This window comes from Aspergillus alliaceus, assembly GCF_009176365.1.
Source record: "Aspergillus alliaceus strain CBS 536.65 unplaced genomic scaffold BDW43scaffold_32, whole genome shotgun sequence".
Classification (NCBI taxonomy): Eukaryota; Fungi; Ascomycota; class Eurotiomycetes; order Eurotiales; family Aspergillaceae; genus Aspergillus; species Aspergillus alliaceus.
The window spans coordinates 172,203-194,470 of NW_022474715.1; the positions used below are offsets into that span (position 1 = coordinate 172,203).

General features: G+C 48.7%; 9 protein-coding genes across 9 annotated transcripts; 4 read left to right on the top strand and 5 right to left on the bottom strand.

Annotated features, from left to right (window-relative positions):
• Positions 1–281: 281 nt before the first annotated feature.
• Positions 282–5,592, bottom strand: bud4 (putative GTP binding protein (Bud4)). The gene is made up of 5 exons (XM_032042520.1): positions 5,169–5,592; positions 4,916–5,070; positions 2,124–4,860; positions 1,365–2,068; positions 282–1,305 (listed from the first exon to the last, which is right to left on the bottom strand). The coding sequence occupies exons 2-5, from the start codon at positions 5,003–5,005 to the stop codon at positions 715–717; spliced, it is 4,122 nt and encodes a 1,373-aa protein (XP_031898606.1). The 5' UTR covers positions 5,006–5,070; positions 5,169–5,592; the 3' UTR covers positions 282–714.
• Positions 5,593–5,821: 229 nt separating this feature from the next.
• Positions 5,822–7,894, top strand: mrh4 (ATP-dependent RNA helicase MRH4). Its single transcript, XM_032038213.1, has one exon. It carries the CDS (start codon positions 5,861–5,863, stop codon positions 7,760–7,762), a length of 1,902 nt encoding a protein of 633 aa, XP_031898607.1. The 5' UTR covers positions 5,822–5,860; the 3' UTR covers positions 7,763–7,894.
• A 2,042-nt stretch (positions 7,895–9,936) lies between these two features.
• Positions 9,937–12,728, bottom strand: BDW43DRAFT_281596 (SET domain-containing protein). The gene is made up of 2 exons (XM_032042521.1): positions 12,229–12,728; positions 9,937–12,167 (listed from the first exon to the last, which is right to left on the bottom strand). Exons 1-2 carry the CDS (start codon positions 12,337–12,339, stop codon positions 10,374–10,376), a joined length of 1,905 nt encoding a protein of 634 aa, XP_031898608.1. The 5' UTR covers positions 12,340–12,728; the 3' UTR covers positions 9,937–10,373.
• Positions 12,729–12,774: 46 nt separating this feature from the next.
• Positions 12,775–13,531, top strand: BDW43DRAFT_281599 (mitochondrial 54S ribosomal protein uL14m). Its single transcript, XM_032042522.1, has 3 exons — positions 12,775–13,041; positions 13,113–13,337; positions 13,391–13,531. The coding sequence occupies exons 1-3, from the start codon at positions 12,960–12,962 to the stop codon at positions 13,459–13,461; spliced, it is 378 nt and encodes a 125-aa protein (XP_031898609.1). The 5' UTR covers positions 12,775–12,959; the 3' UTR covers positions 13,462–13,531.
• Positions 13,499–14,467, bottom strand: BDW43DRAFT_281603 (DNA-directed RNA polymerase II core subunit RPB9). Its single transcript, XM_032042523.1, has 4 exons — positions 14,232–14,467; positions 14,000–14,171; positions 13,720–13,809; positions 13,499–13,663 (listed from the first exon to the last, which is right to left on the bottom strand). Exons 1-4 carry the CDS (start codon positions 14,309–14,311, stop codon positions 13,619–13,621), a joined length of 387 nt encoding a protein of 128 aa, XP_031898610.1. The 5' UTR covers positions 14,312–14,467; the 3' UTR covers positions 13,499–13,618.
• A 180-nt stretch (positions 14,468–14,647) lies between these two features.
• On the top strand, positions 14,648–15,482 carry pin1 (peptidylprolyl isomerase ESS1). The gene is made up of 3 exons (XM_032042524.1): positions 14,648–14,744; positions 14,821–15,224; positions 15,285–15,482. The coding sequence occupies exons 1-3, from the start codon at positions 14,742–14,744 to the stop codon at positions 15,403–15,405; spliced, it is 528 nt and encodes a 175-aa protein (XP_031898611.1). The 5' UTR covers positions 14,648–14,741; the 3' UTR covers positions 15,406–15,482.
• A 968-nt stretch (positions 15,483–16,450) lies between these two features.
• On the bottom strand, positions 16,451–17,113 carry BDW43DRAFT_312700 (uncharacterized protein; the record flags this gene model as incomplete). Its single annotated transcript, XM_032047415.1, has 1 exon — positions 16,451–17,113. One exon carries the CDS (start codon positions 17,111–17,113, stop codon positions 16,451–16,453), a length of 663 nt encoding a protein of 220 aa, XP_031898612.1.
• Positions 17,114–18,123: 1,010 nt separating this feature from the next.
• Positions 18,124–21,162, bottom strand: BDW43DRAFT_281606 (uncharacterized protein). The gene is made up of 4 exons (XM_032042525.1): positions 20,725–21,162; positions 18,547–20,673; positions 18,325–18,494; positions 18,124–18,267 (listed from the first exon to the last, which is right to left on the bottom strand). Exons 1-4 carry the CDS (start codon positions 21,043–21,045, stop codon positions 18,210–18,212), a joined length of 2,676 nt encoding a protein of 891 aa, XP_031898613.1. The 5' UTR covers positions 21,046–21,162; the 3' UTR covers positions 18,124–18,209.
• Positions 21,163–21,236: 74 nt separating this feature from the next.
• On the top strand, positions 21,237–22,251 carry BDW43DRAFT_133161 (nuclear cap-binding protein subunit CBC2). Its single transcript, XM_032038214.1, has 5 exons — positions 21,237–21,454; positions 21,530–21,627; positions 21,689–21,733; positions 21,790–21,981; positions 22,039–22,251. The coding sequence occupies exons 1-5, from the start codon at positions 21,389–21,391 to the stop codon at positions 22,169–22,171; spliced, it is 534 nt and encodes a 177-aa protein (XP_031898614.1). The 5' UTR covers positions 21,237–21,388; the 3' UTR covers positions 22,172–22,251.
• Positions 22,252–22,268: the final 17 nt, after the last annotated feature.

Consider the following 22,268-nt stretch of genomic DNA (forward strand, 5'->3'; position numbering starts at 1 on the left):
ATTACTTTAACGATATCTAGCTTAGACTTGACCATTATGTCGTTAAACAATATATTATAAGTATTCTGCTTTGGCATAATCTTTTTAGTCGATATATGTACAACAGCTTTTACAGCTCTAAGTGATTATTATATATTATTCCGGAACATTGGAATAGTTATCCCCCGCAAAACCATGACATGAACTTTCAACTGGATGAGCCATATATGCAAGTCTCTTTACAAGTGTCACAAAGGTCGTAGAGCCGTAGTCTTGAAATTTAAATGTGATATAGAACAACTATGAGAATAACTTTTATTCATGCGACACGGGTCTAGGTGGTTACGGCTATAGTTTTAACCAGATAAAAGGGCGACTACATATAACCTCTGGTACAAGACACGATGAACAAAAAAAAAAGAACAAACTAAATTATTGACGGAGAAAAGAAAGACGCTATGTATCATTAATGTACGACAGAATGGAACACAACGCTCGGTGCTGGTGGAAAGGACTTTGGACAAGAGGAAACACAGAGGGAAGTCAATACACCAGTTGTACACCAACACCGCGAGAAATGTAAACAAAACAAATGAATAAACTGAGAAGACAGGGCCTATATGACAAAAGTCAAGCGCACAAGAGACAAAAAAGAAAAAGAAAGAAAAGAAGAGAAACAAAGGGGTCTGTCACGCAAACCAAAGCAATCCAACCTGTTGGGGATGTTTTCTGTTTCTAGAAGATCAAAGAGCGCGCTTTCTGACGCCGAGTATCCGCACTGCGAACTTCGGGCTGAGACTGAGTGTAGCGATGTTTAGCCCGTGGCGGTGCGGCTGCCGGCGCCGGCGTGGATGTCGGTGGAGGCGGAACATCTTTCTTGACAGGTGGAGGAGGAAGAGGCCCATCCAAGCGCCGATCAGTGGTTTCCCGCCTCGTCTTCATGCTACGCTCACGCTTGAGTACGAGCTCGGTCCACTGCTTAACTTGACTGCTTCCGGAAGATCCCTTGCCAACAGCGTCGGCCAGGACTTTCATCCAGCCATCCTTGTCCGCGGCACTATCCGCATAGAAGTCGATCAATTCACCGTTGCCAAAGCGGATCCGGAATCCTTCTTCCACAAACATGTAACCCTCTTCCTCCTCGGCAAAGGCAGATTTGCGCCGTTTCCCTCCCCTTGTTGTCGTCTCCTTTTGAGTTAGGGATGACCGATCATCGATGAGCTTGACAGCCTTTGATAGGTTAATGGTCGCACGAGGCTGACGTGTTGTCTCATGGTACGCGGTCAATTTGGAACCTTGAAGCTTGAAGAAGCGGCGCCGCCAGTACTAATGCAGATAAGTTAGTGAATTAATGCGGAGAAAAAACTGGGGTGTCGAGCACTTACGGGGCAGTCACCACCTTGCTGAGACAGGAAGCCTTCCCAGCTACGGAATGAAACACTTTCGGCTTCACGCATTTCACGAAGGCATGCGTTCATGCTCTTTGGCATATCTTCATCATTCGCACCCTTTGGCTTTGGTACAAATAGCAGCTGCAACTCCAACTTGCCGATCTTGTAAGGAGGTCGCCGTTGTGACGTGGCACTGGAGGTGCTCTTCTTGCTCTTGACACTGCTTGGCTGGTCCTCCACGGCCCATTCATTGAAGCAGGCTATATCAACCGTGTAAGGACGGCCAAAGGCATATTTTTCATGATCACTGAGTGCCACATATGCACGAGCAAAACTACCGTCGTGAGCAATGAGAGTCCTGAGGCGGTCCCAGACACCTGCGTTGACATCTTTACTCTTCTGTTGTTGGGAGGCCAATTGCTGTTTCATATCCAATTCTTTTCGCTTGCGAGGGGAAGCAAACACCCTGCTGAAGGTAGACGCTTTCTGCCGTGTGGGAGATGCCGTAGGAGGAGGTTCTTGAACCCTGAACTTGTCGTCATCCACCTTCATCTGCAAAGTCAACTGGAATTCTAGGTCGTTCTGCACGATAAGTTCGAATTCCTGCCCGATTGGGGCCGTCTTTCCGAGTTCCAGCCAAGCCGTAGTAACACAGTGGAGACCGTTGTCAAGAGTGAGTGAGAAGTATGATCTCTCGCCTAAAGTCTGCGTTGGCTATTGTCGCTTCTGCACATTACAAGAATAACAACTTACCTCGTGGAAGCGGCAAGTCCAGGTACTTCATTCCAACAACCTTCACGAATAGACGACCTCGCTCCTCGCCTTCCTCAAGGGCCCCATTCAAAGCTGGCTCAGCTTCTTCGATTGTTGCTGGGGTTTCTTGAACGTTGCTCTGCTGGCCTGGAAGAGGCGGCACGGGTCCAGGAACGGGCTTTTTGCGGATACCGCTCGCTTGTCTAATGCTTGCGCGGCGAGTCTGCCCGTTCCAAGGCACGGTGGTCCAAGTTTGCTGGCTTGCCTTGCGGGGTGTCGGCGCAACGGATTTGGGTCCACGGGAGTCTGTAGGGGCGCCTTCAAAAGCAGTGGTGGGCTCATCTTCATTGCGACTGCTTGCAATAATGACTTTCGTATTGTGTCTCATGAGGTAACCTCTCTGTTTAGGGATTGGGTTGTTAGCAATTGGCTCTATCTGATTAACAAGGGACTCCTGCATATGTGTGATGGGCCCGGTACGAGAGTACAATTGGGAAAGGGATAACTGAAACGCAACCTTTTGGTTTTCAATGACTCGGTCAAACTCCTTGTCTAGACCGAAGCCGAGGCTTTCTTCCTGGATGCTAAACGGGATATCTAGTTGCATGAGACTGCTTTGTCGTTGGGAAACTTCCTTTTTGGGTTGGGGCGGAGTGGAATCAGCAGGGGTGGATTTCTCAGATTTGTCAGATTCATGAGAATGCTGCTTGGTGAGGATGGGCATATGCGGAGGGTGTTGTCCGCTAATTCTGCGGCGAGTGGCAGCCATAGACTCTAAATCAGCTGGAGTCAACGAGGGTCGTGTCTTGAGACCACCTGGGGCTTTGACTGTTGCAATAGGGTCAGGGACACTTTCGGCCACCGGGCTCCCTCTGTCACTGGCTTCGTCAACAGGATGGCGAATTACAGAGTCTGGGGTTGAGGGCTCCGAAATTTGCTCGTGACGCTCAGGGGTTGTTGGACGCTGCAAGGCCTCTTTGATACTTGTCATTTTAGGAGCAGGGGCATGTCCCTGTTCTTCCTGGGTCTCGTTGGGTCCCTGATCGCTCAAAGCCTCTTCGTTGCGATCCGCGGGGATTGGGGTCGCCTGGCCTTCAGAGATTCGAGGGCTGCCCTTCTCCGTCAAATCGTCTTCCATATTGTTGCTGGAAGATAGCCCATCTTCATCGACAGTCTGCTTATCCTTCAAGCTCTTCATTGACGAATCCTTCGACTGGATTGTTCCGTAATAGTCGGGTATTTCGTAGAGGTCGTTGTCGTGCTCTTCTTCTTTGATTACCACGCTAGTGGTATCATCGTAATAGTCATCACCGTCGTCAAGCATTATATCATCATTTTCAAGGGACGGAATTGGAATATCGGGGTCATAATTCATGTAAGAATGAGGGCTAGAAGGGATCTCAGAAGCCTCGTCAAACGAGTCATCTAAGAAGCTTTCGCTCCTCCTCAGGTCACGCAGGATTGAGTCCCTGGAGATATGAGGAGGGGAAAAAGCCTCCGACGTATCTCCCAGGGTCTCTGCTACAGTTTGAGTGTCATGCTGCTCTGGTTGCTTCGGGTGATTCGCTGTTTCCCCTTGATCGTCATCATCATGCGTCGACAGTTTTTCTGTGCCTCCATGTTCGGCTTCAGCACTCTCCTGTCCATTTCCTTGAATCATCATCAAACGCAACCGGTCCTCCAGTGGCATTGTGGAATGACCAAAATCGGTAATCTCTGACTTGCTGTAGGAAGCCGGTCCAGGAGGGGATGGCAGAACCCGCTGGCCACCACTTCCTAGCTCAAATGCAGCAGCCAGCTTACCGGGGGATGGAGCATGTGGAGAAAATGAGGTGCGACCTGGGAGAGGAGGAAGGGGGCGAGGCTCCCCATTTGAATCTAGGGATTCAACGCGGGAGTGTTTCTCGGAGGGCTCTTGTCGAGATGATGAAGGCCGTTGATCGTCATTGTGGCTTTCCTCATCTTCGGTGAAGGGGTCCTCGTCTTCTTTTACCAAATCGTCATTCGCATTGGCTGGACTCATGTAACGCCAGTCCTCCGGTAGGACAACAGGTGTCTTCTCGAGGTCCTCAAGCGAAGCATCAAAGCTATCCTCACGATCTGTTGACGACTCGCGGTCGAAACTAATATCGGGGAACTCATCCTCATCCGTTTCATAGCTCCCTTCGCGAGAACCGGAGGCCACTGAGGATGGGTCTGGCGTTGTCATTTCGTACTCGTTAACTTGTGGGGGAGCGGCATCGAATGTGACACTTTTTGCGTGTCGGTTGTCCGGATCAGACCAGATCTCACTCTCTGGATCAAATCCCATGTCCTTAATGCCAAAACGGCTTGCGCGGGACAGCGAGGACTTTGCTGGAGGTACCTGTTCCTTGCTGGGTGATGGCGGTCGTGGGCCTACAGGGCCAGTCTCCTGCCTGCTGGGCTGTTGCGATGCTTGCACGGTGTGCGTTTCCTTCTGTGGTGACCGAACTGTTGCTAAGGGCCTGTGCGGGACATAGATATTTGCTGGGTCGTACTCCTGGTTATAGTCACGAAGCATGTTGCTGTTCTTGACTCGCGATTGCCGCTTCAAATTTTCGATAGATGGTCGCTTCGATTTGGTAAAAGGTGAGGCTGGATCATAAGGAGCCTGATTTTCCTGGCTTTTCGCAAATGGAGATCCAGATTCACGTCCTTGCCAAAACAGACGCGGTGAGGACTTGGCCTCATAGGCGTCATTGCTATTCCTCATCGTCTACGCGACTATCGTCAGCTCTGTTGCCAGGTTACGCGACGTGGTAAACACATACTTTAGTGGTTTGGTTCCAGATAGGAGAGTTTCGTCTTTGAGCCATTGGGCTCACTTCCGAAAGTGGCCGTTGACCAGCACCACTTCCCATCTTGCAGGGTAATTTTTCTTTTTCTGTTGTGATACTGCCAAAGACTAGCCTGGGAGAGAGGAACGCTTGACGTTAAGATGTCAGCGAGGCCCGTTTCCTCATCGCATAGCAAGGAGAAAACATAAGAATCTCCGATGTCCCTTGCTGGAATGACGCGCCTTACCTGATTCTGATAAACAACAACAACGGAAGCTGATAAGAAAAATCGCTTGAAATCAAATAACGAAGTTTAGTAGTGGAGGACTTGATCTGTTCGTAAGAATCATAACAAGGTTGGACTATGCGTGACAAAAAAACAGGGAGACCTTTCAAAAAAAATTGCCGATTCGTTAGGTTTGGCACCCTTTATTCCTGTGTAATGGAGGGATAGTATGCGATAACGAAGGGATATAGAACGAAGTCCGATGGGAATAGAAAGCGCAACAAATGAAAATGGAACTACAAGGGCGAGGGAGAGAATGAAAAAAAAATACACCATCCACCACCGGACCGTAGAAGAGAAATAAAGTCGAGGGATCGAAGGATGAAAAGGTAAATAGACTTTGTTAAGTACTAAGAGAAGATAGACATGGAGACCTGGATGGCGATGGTGGAGGGTATGTTCCATGTTGACATTCGCTGGCGGGAGTCTCCATAGCAACACTTGTTTCGGTCTCGCCGCCTGAGCGTATTGGTGGCCTTGACGCCTGGGGCCCTGGGTGCGGCTCCGATCGCTCTAAGCCCACCTGGGCCTAGCGCGGGATCAGCAGGTGCCCTGAGCTTCTTTCCTTGATTTTCTTATCCAAGGAATTTCTTGGGAAGCGGAGATTTCATCATCTTTTCTCTCACCTTTCTCTCACCTTCTCCTCACCCATCATGAATCAGCTAGGTAGGATGTCCCTGGTGGTTCCTCCCCCGGTATGTCTTCTCTGCCGAAGCCGGACCCCCAATCTCCTTCCTTCGAGCGTATCGCAGGTCGCGCGCTCCATGGCCACAGCTCGTCTTCGTCGGAGAGCTGCCCGGATGGCCTTGTCTCCTGATGTCGCCAAGCCGTCAATCAACCAGAAGCGCTCAGGTAAGGAAAGGTCTGGACCATGGGCGGGAATGAATCAGACTGAAGCTCGCGTTCGTGGTGAACCTCGACAACGGTCTCAAGCCGCATTGAGACGCTCGGGAGAGCCGTCGGCAGATAAGCTGCGGAAAAGCGAGAGCCCACTATACAAAGCGCTCAAGATGCAGACTACACTGGCTCCTATCACTTATGGTCGCAGGACTGCGATCAAGCATAAGCTTGCCGACATTACGAGTTTTGATCAGTTCCCAATCCTACCAGTTGTTCGCCACTCGATCTTCTCTCAAGCTCTTCCCGGTTTGGTCGATGTCACGCCCACCCCAATACAGCGTCTTGCAATTCCTAAGCTCATGGAAGAATCAACGGATCCAAAACGAAAGTTCGGAGCTGATGATCAGCCTCAATACGATCAGTACCTTCTGGCTGCAGAGACGGGCTCGGGAAAGACACTGGCGTACTTGGTTCCTTTAGTTGATGCTGTTAAGCGCTTAGAGGCAGAGGATAAAGAGAATGAGAAGAGGGAGGCGGAACAAAAAGCGAAGGAAAAGGAGGAGAAATTGAAAAACAAGGCTTTCGATATTGAACCTGAGGAGCCTCCGCTGTCCAATGCCGGCAGACCTAGAGTCATCATTCTGGTGCCAACCTCCGAGTTGGTAGCGCAAGTCGGTGCTAAAGTGAAGGCTCTTTCTCACACGATCAAATATCGGTCAGGCATGATATCATCTAACCTGACTCCTCGCCGGATTAAGAGCACCCTCTTTAACCCAGATGGTATTGACATCCTTGTGTCTACTCCTCACTTGCTTGCGTCCATCGCAAAGACGGAACCATATGTGCTGAGTCGGGTCAGCCACTTGGTTCTTGATGAGGCTGACTCGCTTCTGGACCGATCCTTCTTGCCGACAACCACCGAAGTCATCGATAAGGTAGCACCGTCACTCCGCAAACTCATTCTGTGCTCGGCTACGATTCCTCGCAGTCTCGACAATCTGCTACGCAAGCGTTATCCGGACATCAAAAGATTGACTACGCCCAATCTGCATGCCATTCCACGTCGAGTACAGCTGGGAGTGGTGGACATCCAGAAGGAACCCTACCGAGGAAACCGAAGCTTGGCTTGCGCCGATGTGATCTGGTCGATTGGAAAGGCCGGTGATTCAGAGCCCGCAGACCCATTTGAATCTTACGTTGGACCGAACATCAAGAAGATTCTCGTGTTCGTCAATGAGCGCGAGGAAGCCGACGAGGTGGCCCAATTCTTACAGTCAAAGGGGATTGACGCTCAGTCTCTTTCTCGGGACTCCAGTGCCCGGAAACAAGAAGAGATCCTTGCGGAATTCACCGAGACAGCACCTCCACCAAGCCCAGAGCAAATCATGTTAGCTCAAAAGAAGAGGCGTCAGGAAGACGCTATTCCCTTTGAACTGCCCGAGAGATCCAACAAAGCTGCAAATACCCGCCGGCTACCTAATACCAAGGTTCTCGTTACTACCGATTTGGCATCGCGAGGCATCGACACCCTACCCGTCAAGACAGTCATCCTATATCATGTCCCGCACACGACTATCGATTTTATTCACCGTCTAGGACGTCTCGGTCGGATGAATAAGCGTGGTCGCGGTATCGTACTAGTCGGAAAGAAGGACCGAAAGGACGTTGTCAAGGAGGTCCGTGATGGTATGTTCAGAGGACAAGCATTGATCTAAGGGATGTGCCGCACGGACACAATCGAAATTTTTACGTACAAGGACCGGCGTTAGGACATGGGGACATTCGGAAATACACACAGTAAATACTATATACAGGACGGTTTCAAGCAAGAAATGTATAATATTGTACAATATATTTCAAAAGTATAGACACGAAATTCGACTCACGCAATCACGCTCGTTAGCCACTGAGACTTTATCTCAATGTACTGTACCATACACCCTACATGGACATACAGAAGCTATCTTAAACGGGAACCTTTTCTCCCACCGACTTCCAGAAGTCGCACCTCTCCCGCAGCAACTCTACCCCTGCCCTTTCGAACCCAGTCTCAGTAACAACAAATTCATCTTCACTACTCCGAAGCATCGGCACCCCTGGCTGCGAAGCATTCGTTACCTTATGCGCATTAGGATCCCCCGTTTGAAAGAAACTAGCGAAGGCCCCAGCGTAGCCTTTATACACCAATTCGTTGGTCTGCTGAACAGAGTTGACACGGTTCCACTAAAACCACTGTCAGCAAGACCCAGACCCAAATAGAAATTCCCAATAATGAAGAGACGGCATACATAAATGGTATCACTCGCATGCTGCGCAGGCGAGATAGTATATTCACCCACATACCCAGCACTCGCAGCCGCGGACGCTATCCAATACGACGGACAGGCGAGTACAGCATCTCTATAGACAAGTCCTGCGCGTACATACATTGAATTGTCTAGATCAATAGTCTCTATCTCCCCTGTAGGCGGGTAATACTTCGACTCGACAAGCTGTATTTGCTCGGGAGACAGACCGGGCAAAAACCCAACGAGCCATTGGTGGAAGTTGGCCGTAGAAAAATTGAAGCCATCTGTAATATTTAGCGAGCGCAAGTCAGTTGGCACGAAATTCTCCCCTTCGTGAGTGTTGTACATCCCAAAGATAAACTCTGTCTGGAGCGAGTGGCTGGTAACCGCTTCGGTGAGTGTGTCGAAGAGGAAGTCGCCATCGATAACCGGGCCCCAGGTAAAGGTGCTTGTTGTCCATTGGTGGCTTTTACTGATGACCAGGCTCGCATCCCGTATGGTCTGGACATCGATCGTTTTGAGACAGGCGAGGGTGTCTGAGGAGTTTGCACAGCCGGTCAGGTTGGTTAAGTGGTCGTAGACAGCTTCTGCTTCCGGGGAGTCATAGGCATAGGTTTTCGACCAGAAGGGTGAGCTTGCTAGCGCTTTTGAGAAAAGCTTTGGCTGTTTCCCTCGACCGTTCGCCAGCACTTGAGCTAGTACTGAACCTCCTCCGGCAGATTGTCCCCAAATAGTGACATTGTGAGGATCACCGGCGAAGTGATGGATATACTTTTGAACCCACTTTAGCACAAATTGCTGGTCAAGAAGCCCCGGGTTTAGATCTGACGTTGGGGATTCCTTAATTGCTTTGCCCGATAGAAAGCCGAATGCGTTCACACGGTAGTTAGGATAGATGACCACGTAGTCATTCACATTGCTCACATTGAGGACGGGATAGGACGGCGGTGGCAAGGTAAAGGATGCACTTCCTTGAATGAAGCCACCGCCATAAAATACCACTAGGACTGGTCTTCTGACGGAAACTGCAGAGCGTACATCCCATGGCCGTGAGAACAGACCGAGGTAGAGGCAGTCCTCAGAACCGTTAACAGTACGCTGCGGACACATGTCGAAATCTTGGTCGGTGTCATACACAGCATCGTTTATTCTTAGAGGAGGTTGGGGAGCACGGAAGCGATTCTCTCCCGTTGGCGGAGCTGCAAATGGGATCTTACGAAAGTAGGAGAGATTATAGGTCGAATCATATCTGCCTTGGAGCACACCATAGTCGAGATTGACGAGAGGATTATCATATGCTCTAGCAATGGAGAGTGTTAGAGAGAAACACAAGGTAAGCAGGTAATAGATGAGTGCCATGATTGAGACGGGCCTTCTCACAGAACTGACCCATATGGAACGTCAGGTATGCTCGCGAGGTCTGTTATATGCAATCACGGCATCTTTTTGCCAACCCATCTGAGTCGGTGTTAGATATACCGAGATTGAATCATACTCGGGTCTTTCGCCAGAACTGCAAGATACGAAGGAACTAAATCTAGAGAAACGGAGATGCAGCGGAATGCCATTGGTGCAGGAATATTCCCCAGCTTCTCCATTGCGGGGGGGAAGCCGAAGGATGTATCACCTGATCGAGTAGGTCTAATGTTCGTAATATTCAATATCTGTTATACACCCAAGGGATTCCGATAGAATGCCCAATAAGTGACATGCCCTCCTTTCCCTCCGTCCTAACAGTAATCCCAACCACCACCAACACAAAGAAAAAGATTAATAAAAAGAAAGAACTTGATAGAAGATACCCAAATCTGTACATCGTAACCAAAAAGTAAAAGGATAATAATAGAGGAAAAATAAAAACGAAAATGAAAAGAAAAAATTACATGGAATCGTCTAACAAGTCCTAATAAGCCTTATCAACGGCACCGTACCCAATATAGATGAAACGCCAACTGCACTGAAAGTAGATGGAAAGGGTTACCCGAAACTCCAGTTCAGCATCCAATGCTGCATATGAATTGATTACCCATCGTCGTCGTTACATGGTCATCCGAAGCGAACGAGTCCGTCTTCTGCTCGCTCTGGTGTTGCGCCGGTCTTCGCACGCCTCACTGTCCTCTGTCTCCGTTCGAGGCTCAGATAGCTCAGGAGTGGGCGTGACGCCGAAACTGACTCCACGGTCTTTGCGAGAGACACGAGCTTCTTCCTCTGGGTACAAGAACCTGTGGACAGTCCTATGATCCATTACTCGCTCCTCGTCATCCATTGGGCCCTCCTTGTCGGTCTTCGGCCATCTAAATCCATATAGCATGGAGTGGCGCTCACAACGGGGACACTCTCGCCGAGTGAGATATGAATTTTGTTGTACAAACCAGGCATGGCAAGTATGACAGTCTACCCACCGATCGTAGGCTTGTGCAAGCAATTTGGAAGTTTTGGTGTAGTCTCCAGGAACCCGAACACGGTGCGACTCTTCCTCCACCGACGGGACCACGCTATTTCTCCAGCAAGAACCCCTCGATCTCTTCGGCTTTTGGACAGTAGCCAGCTTGTCATCCATGTCAACTAAATCCGACAGTTCGGACAATGCGTCGCTATCATTTCCTAGTAAACGTCGGTCGCCGCGAGGCTGGTCTGTGGCTGAAAGTGCGAGGTGAGCCGTTGTTGTAGACCCCGTTTCGGGGAGGGGGGCCTCCAACAAATCCTCCACCTTAATCTTAACATCACCGAGAGATGTAGGTGTGGTTGACGTTGACAAGAGTTGCGAGTCGTCGGCCTCGAGCGAAGGAGGCGAGTCACAGTCAGTAGCTGATGTTTGGGTGACCACCACAGCAACCTCCACAGCAGAACCTTTTGCAGGTTCAATGGCATCCTCGGCTACACTAGCGGCTTCCGTAGCCTGTTGCACAACTAGAGTCTCTGTCGATAGCGGTGGATTGTCTGACATTGGAGCAAAGTCTGCAAGCGACACGGCTGACCGTAATTTAGAGTTCTGACGTGTAAATTTGGTCCTCTTCCGGGGTGTACTGGAGGGCGAAATCTCAGAATCACTGTCAGAGGGATGCTTGCGATTTCTGGGAGAAAGTGAATTGTCGTTAGACATCACTTCATCATTCAAAGCTGGAGTGGATGCCTTGCTTGACTCTCCCTCAGAGTCCACGTGAGGCGCCCACCCATTGCGAACTACACGTTCACATGTTAAGCAAAGGCACTCGCAATTGTCGATGCCGAAGTAATCATCGCCATATGAAACGGTAATCTCTTCTCCTGTGTAAATGTCTCGAGTGGCCACGACTTGCATGCCCTCCGACCCCCGTGTTACCAATCGCCCGTTGGCGTTACAGTCATGATTGGCGAAGCGAGCGGGGCCAAGAAAGAAAGATGGTGTTTTCCTTCGGCTGGACATGACTATGCTAAAATCCTTCCTCTTCAGATCCAATTCCTGCTCTTCTTCACGGGTCATGGGAACAAGTGTGCCGCTTAGATACTTGATCTCTTCGCCCTGTTTGATAAATTTCCGGGCACAGATCGCCGCCTCATGCTCGGTTATCGTGTAGCGATTGGTCGTAGTGACTTCGAACGGCGAGTCCGGAAGATACATCTGGATGTATTTGCGCAGATGCCGGCGGAACCATTCCTTCTCACGGTCATTCGGGAGCTTAGCCAGGTACTTTTTCATCCCTGACATGGATAGCAACTGTGTTTCCGCTTTCACTGTGTCCTTGGCAACGATGACATCTTGAAGGAGAATACGAGCGACATCGTCGTCATGTATCCCTCGCACAGGAATATATTTAGTTCGGTTTTTGCGGGTATTCGTCCAGAAATAGGCCTGCGAGGTAAACTACGTTAGAAACAATCCAAAAAGCCTCTATCTGAGTGAGACGGCGTACCCGGTCGACCAGCGCATCCGTCGCGACATCGTCATAGCTGGCCAATTTCGCAAGCGTAAGACGGTCGCGCCGCTCGACAGAGGGACTGTCTCTGGCTTTTGAAGATGGCATGTCAATCTGCGAGATCACAAAAATCCCATACAAAGAGAGTTGGGGGTGTGGTGAAGGATTTGGTCTTAATTGGCTGGTGCTAAATGATGTGTCTATATGGCAAAGGAGAAACAGGAGAAAAGCGGGAATACTATCGACACAAGGGAGGGGGTAGAATTTCAAAAAGAGTGTGAGAGGGTGAGACAATTATTGGATAGGACAAGAAAGACCCAGTTCAACAGGCATAATGAAAAGGAAAAAAGGCCCCCAGGGGAAGTTAGCGCGCACGAATGGGAAAGTGGGCGACTATCCAAGAGGCTCCAAGCACAACACACACGGCTGTGTTGCCCAGTTAATTAAATAAATGCAACTCTGAAATGAGTGGACGCTGCTGCAACGCCCCGTCCGCCGTCCGGGGTCGGTGGTCGGTAAAACCTTTCCGGTCCGGCCGTGCTGGAAACCTTTCGGACGGATAAGTCTACCCTTTACTTAAATACGTTGATTGTTCCCCCCCCTTCAGTTAGGGCGTGTAATCAAGATGATTCAATTAAAGGTGAGTTTGCGATTCTGTTCGTTTCCAAAAGCGAAATCTGTGGACTTTTCTTTTTTCTTTTTTTTAACTAATAAATATCCGTCAGACGATGCTGAATTGCATCGACAACTCTGGTGCTGCGGTTGTCGAGTGCGTGAATGTCTTGAAGAAGAAGCGCCCGGCTACCGTCGGTAAGCTTCATTTCCTCTCTCCTATTTTTCACTGGTACGGTTCTAACGGTGATCAATGTGATGGGTATTAGGTGACCGAATCGTTGTGGTTGTTCAGAAACAACGGAATTTTGGCCCGGAGAGCACGAACAACAGCGGTATTGCAAACAAAGTCCGTCGTGGAGATATCAGACATGCAGTCGTCGTCCGGGCGAAGAAAGAAATGCAGAGACCAGATGGTTCCATTGTCAAGTTCGACGATAATGCCTGTGTGTTGGTGAACAAGTCTGGGGACCCTATCGGAACAAGAATGAACGGTCAGTATTCTTTCATCACTAGCTCCATTACTAGTATCTGACGGGGATTACAGGAGTCGTGGCTACAGAACTACGAGGAAAGCAATGGTCGAAAATTTTGTCGTTGGCACCGATGCATGTATAATATCCTTATGAAAGCGAAGCGTCCATTTACGTATCTACTCTGTATCAATAGAAATATCCCTTGAAAACTCTTTTTTATTTTGACGTCGCCGTAACTCCATAACCATGCTGTAAAAGGACCAATAATGGGTATCGGAAACACGAAAAACATTTTCAAATCATACGAAGACGTTACCACATGTGCAACAGACATAGTAAAGTTTCTGAACAGTAGGTGTCAGTCACTCGTTGATAGCTTTAAATCGGGTAGAAGTCTCACCATTCCAGTTTCCGCAGATCGCTGTTGTGACTGGAAAAAAACCGCTTCAGCTTCACCGCAGCTCGGGCAGACCTTGTTGGACCGGGGAAGCTAGAACGAGACAGAGCATGTTAGCCACGGAAATACAAGTCCACTTGATATCTCTCCATGACCCAAATTTGAGCCCTTTTTCAAAGCGCTGGAAGCCACTCATAATCATATCCAGACAACTCAGAGAGCTGGCCGCATGAAAAGCAAGTGATCTCCTCCCGCAATGAGCACAGAAGCCTGGGAGACAAACCGTAGGATCAGATCCCACATCCTGAGTCACACCAGCTGTGTCTCCGACTTGGCTGTTGAGCTTGTTTTGATACACGCAATAGGACATCGCAGGCTCTCCGACGTGGCAGGTTCGGCAGGTAAACATCAAACGGTTGTTGACACGATCTTCTTTCGGATAAAGCAAATTCGAACTAAAACAAAAACGATTAGTGTTGGTATCAGCAGAATGGGTAGGGGAGAGTAGCGCCTACCACTCGCGACAAAAACGGAAATGAACCTGTTCATTCGGCTTGCTATCGCCACCGGCAGAGGGAGATGGGCTGGCAGACATTTGGTGAAAGTTAAAAATTCGAGAAAAGCTGGAGTGGCTAGGTCAGCAGAAGGCTGAAAAGGAGTTCGAAGCTTGGTGCAAGATGTAAAAGGCGTTCGCGTGTTTGGATTTAATAAGATTAGTGCCGAAGATAGTGCTTGCAACTAAGAACAATGCCTGCGATGGAAGTCCGAAGAAGGCCTACATCGAAATGCACTAAAACACAATCGGAGCGCACGGACACACCTTTATGCGGAATGTTTGCATTGTCGGGCCTGTTTGCATAGTTTGTGGCTGTCCCTCATCTCCCCCGCAGTCTGTCCCGCAGGAGCTTCTACTGCAGTCATTTACTTGCATTTTGTCTGTCGGATTTCCTGTAATCCTTGCTTACCCTGAAAAAATCCGTTTCAGTGAAGCTTTCAACCCCATAGTTCTCTTGTCCAAAATCACCATGGTATGCTCCATATCACATATACTCAATCATCAATTATTTATATAGCTTTGTACTCACTTCAACCGGCTTTTTCTAGGTTGAAACAGGTCTTCCGGTAGGATGGGAGGTCCGCCATTCTAACTCAAAAAACCTCCCCTACTATTTCAACCCTATGACCAAAGAGTCTCGGTGGGAGCCTCCATCAGGCACTGATACAGAGACGCTCAAGGTTTACATGGCCAACTACCATAGCGGCCCCACAGGTCGGCCTGATGGTACAAGTCAGGGCGAAGGGAAGATCCGCTGCAGCCACCTTCTTGTCAAACATAGGGACAGTCGGCGTCCCAGCAGCTGGAGAGAGTCGGAAATTACACGATCTAAGGAGGAGGCAATTGAAATCCTCCGTGGCCACGAAGCGCGGATCAACTCTGGTGAGATCAGCTTGGGTGATCTTGCTATGTCTGAATCAGACTGTAGCAGTGCCAGGAAGAGGGGTGATCTGTATGTGCAAGCACAAAGTATCTGTGGATTTGTTCCCGCGTGGCGTTAACACACTTCTAGTGGGTTCTTCGGGCACGGAGAAATGCAGAAAGAATTCGAGGACGCCGCCTTTGCTCTGCAGCCTGGCCAGGTCAGTAGTATCGTTGACACAGCATCAGGTGTCCATCTCATTGAGCGGTAAGTTGAGATGATTGATCGGCACAAATTGCGAACGTTCTGACTTTTATCTTCTGCAGCATCCAATAAATGCTATAATTTGTTGCTTTGATACACAAATATAAATGTCTTTACAGAGAAGAGTGATGTGTATGTGATACGCTTCTTTCCCCTTTCATGTGGATACCATATATCTAGTCTTAAAAAAATCTGGTCATAATCATGTATACTGAATGGCAATGCGTATTTGTGAGCATAACTTCATGTTCCATGGCAGCCATCGACACATAAGTCCTAGTAAATCCAAATTTAAGAAATTGCAATTGGGATCGATCCGTTTACTACATTGAACGTGTTTAGTACCAGCATCAATCCCAGTAACTTACATTAATTTGATTCTCTCGTCGTTGGCTGTGTCTTGTGCTATATAGTTGTGAGGACATACGTAGTACAAAAAGGCACATATCATGGTCAATTTATGCAATTTAATTTTAGGTAACTTAATTAACTGCCTAGCTGATTTCATAACAATGATAGTGAATATGTTTGCAGTTAATCCTTCGTCTAGTTGCGTATTACCTTCTTATGTTGCCAAGCTAGGGCATGTTTCAGTCATGTGCTACGTTGCTATTTATATAGATAACAAGGATATACATATTAACAAAGGCCACAAAATAAGGATGCAAATATGAGTCTCTACATCTCTTGACCCGTTACGGAGCTTTGACGCACTAATGTAAATTAATATTTTGATTAACAACTCATGAGTGTAAGCATTTAGCATCATACTGGCGGTTCAAGTACATATTTTACCTAGCGCAATCCTGCTGAATATGAAATAGTAACAAAGCAGATTTCACTACTCAGACTAGTCACAAATACATTACTAGAAGAAAGTCGAACATGCCTCCTGTCTCAAAAAGTGCCAACTGCAGACACATAGTCCATCCAAAGCCCCAAACGTGCATTTCCCAAAAGGATGCGCGGAGACCTAGACCAACAAATACGTACAGACTCTTGACAATCGAGTATGACCAAGTGTATCGTGAATCGAATCCAGACACTTCAGATCAGACACCATCCCTGCTCCCAGTATCATAACCAGAATTGGCCAGAAAATCCTCAGCACCCTCGACGCATTCCAAGATCGCCTCGTAGAGCTCGTCAACAATCTCCTCCCAAGGCGGGATAACGAGCGCCTTAAACCGAGACTCCCATTTCAGCATCTCTCCCTGAAAATTGATGTACCAGAATTGATTCCACATGCGGCGATTCACCTCACTAAGCTTCGACTTTGCGGCCATGACCTCCACCCCGCGCTTCGCGTGCTGCCATGCCCGAAACGGACCGACCATGAGTGACTCTCGATACTTGATGAAGGAAGCCTCGTAGCTCCGGTAGGCGGTCTGATCTATGTGGAAATCAAGAAGGGCTCGGTCGAGCTTCTCGGTTGGGGCGAGCGTCGGGTTCCTCCAGTGGTAATCATGGTGCCAGCTGAACAGACGTAAGATGGATAGTTGGTGGTTACGATAGTGGACGCTTTTGGCCGGGCACATCGCCTGATAGCGGTTTGCGTGGCGGAGTGCCATATACTCTACGTATCGAAAGGCTACTCCGGCTGCGAATCTCGCGCGATAAAATGCGTCGCGGAGTTCTGTTGGTATGACTGTTTTGAGGTGAGAGGGGATATCGAGGTTCTCTTTCTGGAACTTGAAGATGCGGACGGCTACCATGTTGGTTAGGGCACGGGAGTGCACAAAGAATATTGATGCTTTCAGGGTGACTTGCAGAAAGGGAACAAGGAAGACTTGCTATGTAGCCATTCAAAGAAGGTACATTTGGATGGTATGCAAGTAGAGACTGAGAGGAACAAAGTTGGGGAGAATGAGATGTAGAGAGCATTCACTGGGGAAGAAAGCGACTATATTGGTGCCATGGTTTCATGCATTATCACCATGGCACTTCCCAGGGTTACCCAATAATGTTATATTTTTGTTGGTCTTCGAAGCCACCACCTGACTGCATTATTTCATCAACCTGCAATCCTTATAAATAATCATTCCTCTCTTTATTATCCTGATTCTGTTGTACATGCGCAATGCCTATTAGCAGCCACATCCATAATACTACCCTTATTAACAAACCCTCAATTGCACTGCCTCCCATCATATTCAGGCACCTGAATGACATTATCACCCTATCAAGCAAATTTATCTGAGCAATATGTGTGAATACTTAGCCTGCAAGTTCACACTTTGTGGGATGCATCTTTGACATGAAATCTACACTCTGCAAGAAAATTCCCTGATATACGGGTCGAAGAGTAACACAAACTGAGGAAAACAGTATGTGCAAGGACTCTTCGAGGAAAGAAGGAACGGTGCTTAAATGGGCTGCGCTGGTAGAGATGCTGGAGCTCGATGCTTTTAGGGAAGCTGCGAAGCTAGCCAGAGGGAGATGAATCGAAAAGTCAACAGACAACCAAAAGATCTCGGAGGACTCGAGAGCAAAATCGGTATCATCTACTCAGCATGAGTGCGAAGTGCCCAGAGCGTGCGACCCAGCCGTCTCTCGTAAGGGGATGAAGAGGCGCAAGGGTTGGTAAGAAGTATCATTCTACGAATAGAAAAGGATCGATGGGCATATCTTAAGGCGCTACGCTACTCGAAGGAACACGCCATCCTTTATGATAACACACAATCACTCTCGCTTCCTGGGTGCAGGTATTACTATTTCCAACTATGAGCTAAGCTGGCATAACTGTAGAGCGTCCATTCATTTCTCTTTGCTTGACCCCCAAGACTAACAAGTATACATAATCATACTTATTCATATACTAGCGTTCAATCGTTCCAGCCGGGACGAAATTGCTTCAATCACAGCAGACCTAAATGGGAAGAAAAATTAGCACAAGTCAAAGGGAGCGGTTGACAGGGAAACCTACTCTCGTTCCACCATTTTCATTGCATCTGCAATCTTGGCCCTCTGCAGTCTCTGGGGAACTCTGGGCTGAGCTCCTCCAGGAGACGCTGGACTGCCAGGTTCGGGTGCTGTAGGTGCCCTGGCCGCTACGGATTTGGCGTCAGCCAGGAGATCGACTGCGATTTCTTTCACCTATAGTATTCGTCAGTGTCGTCGCATAAAGCCCATGTGACGGAAAACTCACGGTCTCAAGTCGTTCAGACAGCTGCTGGCCATCCTCTCGGTCTTCTTGTTTCGACTCTCCAAATGATCCCGATAGTGCTTCCACTTCCGCCACCCAGGACTTCTCCTTCTCGCTGAGGGGCCTTCCACCGGATTTTAGGACCTTAGTACGGATTGCCTCATATCTCTGCACAAGCTGGTCTTGTCTGTCTTTCGCTGCTTGAAGTCTCTTATCCAAGGCCTCACCGCTCCTAGAGCCCTCCTTCCGCTCTCCGTCTTCACCAACCTCGCTCGATACACCCTTGATCCGTTCAGACACGTCAGAAAGCTGTTTCAATTGCTCCTGCATTTCTCCCTGCAACCGTTCACACCGGCGGAACAAGTCTGATGCCGCCCTTTCTAGAGCGTTAGTGTGAGTAGACAGGATCCTATGTGCAGCGGCTACCAAGTCCAATGTCGCTGGAGACAGACGGACTTGTTCTTTGAGAGTGTGGCGTTGACGGTGTGGAATATGTTTGTCAACAAAGAATTCAAGAGGGGAGTCTGAGTAGAAGATAGCCGGGACCTGGTAAGGGGGTCGTCGAGGAGGCAATACGGGAGAACCAGGAACGCGAGCATCTGTATCAAAATTCTTCAGCTCGGTCAGTGGCGGAAACGAAACTTCAGGGGTATCCATGATAGCAGCATAGGGATGAGAAGCATGGTAGGTCAGCAGTAAGTAGCCTAGATCGTAATCGTAGTAAACTACCGAGGATGACAGATGGCCTGACTGTTCTGTCATACTCTTATGGCTCTCATCTGCCTGAATGATGCGTTCTCTTAGAGACATAGTACCCTCACAGAGAACTTGTAGGCGGAAGCCCGAACCACTGGTGTCCTCGGATTGAAGTTCCGCTTCAAGTCTCTGCACCCACGAAGACAGGGAGATAAAGGTTACATTAGTCTCAGTGGTCACAAACAAGCCGTATCGTGAATGAACATCTTTCGTAAATGTAGGCCAGTTCTCCAATGACTGCTGTTCCTCCCTCATAGTGTCCAAAGATTCTACCAGAATTAGATCAGAGGGCTCTGAGAGGGGGGTGCTGAAAGCATTCCTTCTAGCTCTGGGAAGCCACTGCCCCTCTACACCGTCGAGCTCGAGACAAACATGAATTCTTCCACTTCCTGTTGAGAGGCAGACGATAGTAGCCGATAGTTGGTCCTCTCCATTGTCCTCGAGTGCGAGTTCATCTTCTTCGCCCATCATGAGAACATCGACATCAACTTTGGCAGCAATGACATGAAGGTCGCAGAGATCCAAATCATCAACTTCATCGCCGGTGTCTATACGAAAAGGCCCTTGTAACCTGGGGATCGCACTGGGGTTGGCAGGACGAGTAAGAATTTCTAACTCCGGACCTGCGTCTGAATCATGGACTATATGCAAGGGCTCTTGATTATCAATTTCCGTCAACCAGTCGTACTGTTGCCGACAGGCAGTCAGCTCATCACCAGAATCAACTGGATGCTCCTCCAGAGCTGCCAACTTCGGAATAATAGCCGCAGACAACGAAGGAATGGTAGTGGCTGGTGCTCTCCACTTCGAAGGCAGTAACGGGCAAAGGGCGTAGAGGTCACCCGGCTTCATTGCGATCCATAAGGTCATTGGTGCCCAGGCGTCCTCTCTTTCATTGCCAATGCCTCCGAAACAAGCGGATGCAACCTCCATATCAACATAATCAGCAGAAAATCCCTTATTCTTTCCAAAACCAGAAGGTGAGAAGTCCTGGTCCGAAGAGGTGCCATCCACCAATTTCCTCAAGTCAACTGCCAGGGTGGGACGGTCGAACGACCATTGGCTATTCCGGTCCAGTTCCCAAACACGCACCGCAGCATCTGCCGTGACAGTAACGATACAACCTCCAAGATTGCTGTGAACGCCGAGTGGATGCCATAGAGCTGATACCACCGGCGACTCAGGTATCACATGCGTTGTAGGGCCAAGCTGGTAGGTCTTGACCCGAATCGGCGTGCTGTCTGTCCCAGAAAGGTGAGAAGGGTCTGGTAGCACGGCAATATATACCGTATGATCTGCGACGACAGCCAGAAAAGCGCCATTAGGAGAGGGGATCAGCTGGCGAATTTGTTCGTAAACTGGAACCACCAAAACCTATTAATTGTCAGTTGTAAGTTTAGTTTCTCATACTGTGAACTTCCATACCCTGTATTGAACATTGCGGCTAACATTCGTCTGTCCTTCTGGATTTTCTTCTTTGTCTAGAGAGCCTTTCCTCGACCTTGTCTGTTGTTGCCATTCGTCCTTCAGCCGCGTTAAGCTTGACCAGCGGATCTGGTTGTCTACCACGGTAAATGCTTCATTACCCCTCTTTGCCAGTATGCGAGTAGGCCCAGTGTAACCAACATCTTGGCGAATTTTGTCTGAGAGATTTTCAGGAATTTTCGGTGCTGAGCTTGAAAACAATGAGGCTCCGGGAGAAGGGCGTGAGAGCCACGGAGGCGTGTAACTGATCACTTTGGGCATTGTTGGAGCATCTATTCGTTCACTTTAATAGTAAACTTCCATTCGCCGACTGTGACGGGATTGCAAAAGGAAAGAACCTCGGCGCTAGGGATGAGATGGGACAATGCGCCGAGAACCAAACAGTGTTTGGGGAAATTTTGGCGGAAGCAGAGCACTCACTAGACAACGAGCGCCAAGAACGGCATAAGTTTCCTGGACCTAGCTCCATCCATTGGTGAGCTTTCCTTTTTAACTCCCTACATTCAAGCTACTCCTTCTCTTACCTTCAACTTTTTATCATCTTCGCCCATTATCGCCGTTACTTTTATATCCCTATCATTGTATCCCTACCTTTCTCACCGCAATGACCGTAGCGCCACGCAACACCGTGGAAAGGCTCGATCGGCCAAGCGCCTACTACCTGGGAAAGGTATAGATCCCCAGTGTCTTTGGTTAGCAATTTGCCGCATCGCAGAAAACGCTAATGCATCTTTTACATTGTTAGAACAAGAAGCGCAAGCACAGTCAAGATGAAGCGGAGAAGCCTACACAGGATCCAATGGATCCTTTAAAGGATGCTACAACGATTTATGTTGGCAATCTGTATGTCCTATCACTCGCAGATGCTTCAGCGTTGGCCTTTTCAAACAACTAACTATCATAGCTCTTTCTATACAACAGAGGAACAGATTCATGAGCTCTTCTCAAAGTCAGATACTACGCGACAATCGTATTTTAGGTCGTATACTGATGGATGAACCCCAGATGCGGAGAGATTAAACGGCTTGTAATGGGACTCGACCGATACACGAAGACGCCCTGTGGCTTCTGCTTTGTCGAGTACTACACACACCAAGATGCGTTGGATTGCCTGAAATTTATTGGCGGTACCAAGCTCGATGAGAGAATAATCCGGACTGATCTCGACCCTGGATTTGAAGAGGGAAGGCAGTATGGGTACGTGGAGTTGCGCTTGTTTATAAGCGAAAATAATGGTTTCTAATGTACTGGCAGTCGCGGTAAATCCGGTGGTCAGGTTCGCGATGAATACCGAGAAGAGTACGACCCGGGACGCGGTGGTTATGGACGGGCTTATGCCGATGATCAGAGACAGCGGGAAGAAGAGGAATATGGTAAAGGTAGGTAATTTTTATGGAACTTGTCTGGTTGGCGCATGCACGGCGTTTGCATGCATTATATCTCTTTCCTTTTGTAAAAGCAACGGCATCAACAAAAGAATATTT

What these genes read in the sequence shown, in the direction of transcription:
- BDW43DRAFT_281596 (XM_032042521.1), bottom strand. Translation starts at nt 12,339, where the DNA reads ATGCCATCTTCAAAAGCCAGAGACAGTCCCTCTGTCGAGCGGCGCGAC. An exon ending in CGGATGCGCTGGTCGACCGG is followed by an intron (nt 12,168 to 12,228) that starts GTACGCCGTCTC and finishes TTTACCTCGCAG; the next exon opens with GCCTATTTCTGGACGAATAC.
- BDW43DRAFT_133161 (XM_032038214.1), top strand. Translation starts at nt 21,389, where the DNA reads ATGACCGTAGCGCCACGCAACACCGTGGAAAGGCTCGATCGGCCAAGC. An exon ending in GCGCCTACTACCTGGGAAAG is followed by an intron (nt 21,455 to 21,529) that starts GTATAGATCCCC and finishes TTACATTGTTAG; the next exon opens with AACAAGAAGCGCAAGCACAG. An exon ending in GAAGAGGGAAGGCAGTATGG is followed by an intron (nt 21,982 to 22,038) that starts GTACGTGGAGTT and finishes ATGTACTGGCAG; the next exon opens with TCGCGGTAAATCCGGTGGTC.
- pin1 (XM_032042524.1), top strand. An exon ending in GCCAGGAAGAGGGGTGATCT is followed by an intron (nt 15,225 to 15,284) that starts GTATGTGCAAGC and finishes ACACACTTCTAG; the next exon opens with TGGGTTCTTCGGGCACGGAG.
- BDW43DRAFT_281606 (XM_032042525.1), bottom strand. Translation starts at nt 21,045, where the DNA reads ATGCCCAAAGTGATCAGTTACACGCCTCCGTGGCTCTCACGCCCTTCT. An exon ending in TGTCTGAACGACTTGAGACC is followed by an intron (nt 18,495 to 18,546) that starts GTGAGTTTTCCG and finishes CGAATACTATAG; the next exon opens with GTGAAAGAAATCGCAGTCGA. An exon ending in ATGAAAATGGTGGAACGAGA is followed by an intron (nt 18,268 to 18,324) that starts GTAGGTTTCCCT and finishes CTTCCCATTTAG; the next exon opens with GTCTGCTGTGATTGAAGCAA.
- bud4 (XM_032042520.1), bottom strand. Translation starts at nt 5,005, where the DNA reads ATGGGAAGTGGTGCTGGTCAACGGCCACTTTCGGAAGTGAGCCCAATG. An exon ending in TCTGGAACCAAACCACTAAA is followed by an intron (nt 4,861 to 4,915) that starts GTATGTGTTTAC and finishes ATAGTCGCGTAG; the next exon opens with ACGATGAGGAATAGCAATGA. An exon ending in GGACTTGCCGCTTCCACGAG is followed by an intron (nt 2,069 to 2,123) that starts GTAAGTTGTTAT and finishes CGCAGACTTTAG; the next exon opens with GCGAGAGATCATACTTCTCA.
- BDW43DRAFT_281603 (XM_032042523.1), bottom strand. Translation starts at nt 14,311, where the DNA reads ATGTCTGCCAGCCCATCTCCCTCTGCCGGTGGCGATAGCAAGCCGAAT. An exon ending in ATGTGGGATCTGATCCTACG is followed by an intron (nt 13,810 to 13,999) that starts GTTTGTCTCCCA and finishes GTCTCGTTCTAG; the next exon opens with CTTCCCCGGTCCAACAAGGT. An exon ending in GATCTGCGGAAACTGGAATG is followed by an intron (nt 13,664 to 13,719) that starts GTGAGACTTCTA and finishes CCTACTGTTCAG; the next exon opens with AAACTTTACTATGTCTGTTG.
- BDW43DRAFT_281599 (XM_032042522.1), top strand. Translation starts at nt 12,960, where the DNA reads ATGCTGAATTGCATCGACAACTCTGGTGCTGCGGTTGTCGAGTGCGTG. An exon ending in GAAGCGCCCGGCTACCGTCG is followed by an intron (nt 13,042 to 13,112) that starts GTAAGCTTCATT and finishes GATGGGTATTAG; the next exon opens with GTGACCGAATCGTTGTGGTT. An exon ending in TATCGGAACAAGAATGAACG is followed by an intron (nt 13,338 to 13,390) that starts GTCAGTATTCTT and finishes CGGGGATTACAG; the next exon opens with GAGTCGTGGCTACAGAACTA.
- mrh4 (XM_032038213.1), top strand. Translation starts at nt 5,861, where the DNA reads ATGAATCAGCTAGGTAGGATGTCCCTGGTGGTTCCTCCCCCGGTATGT.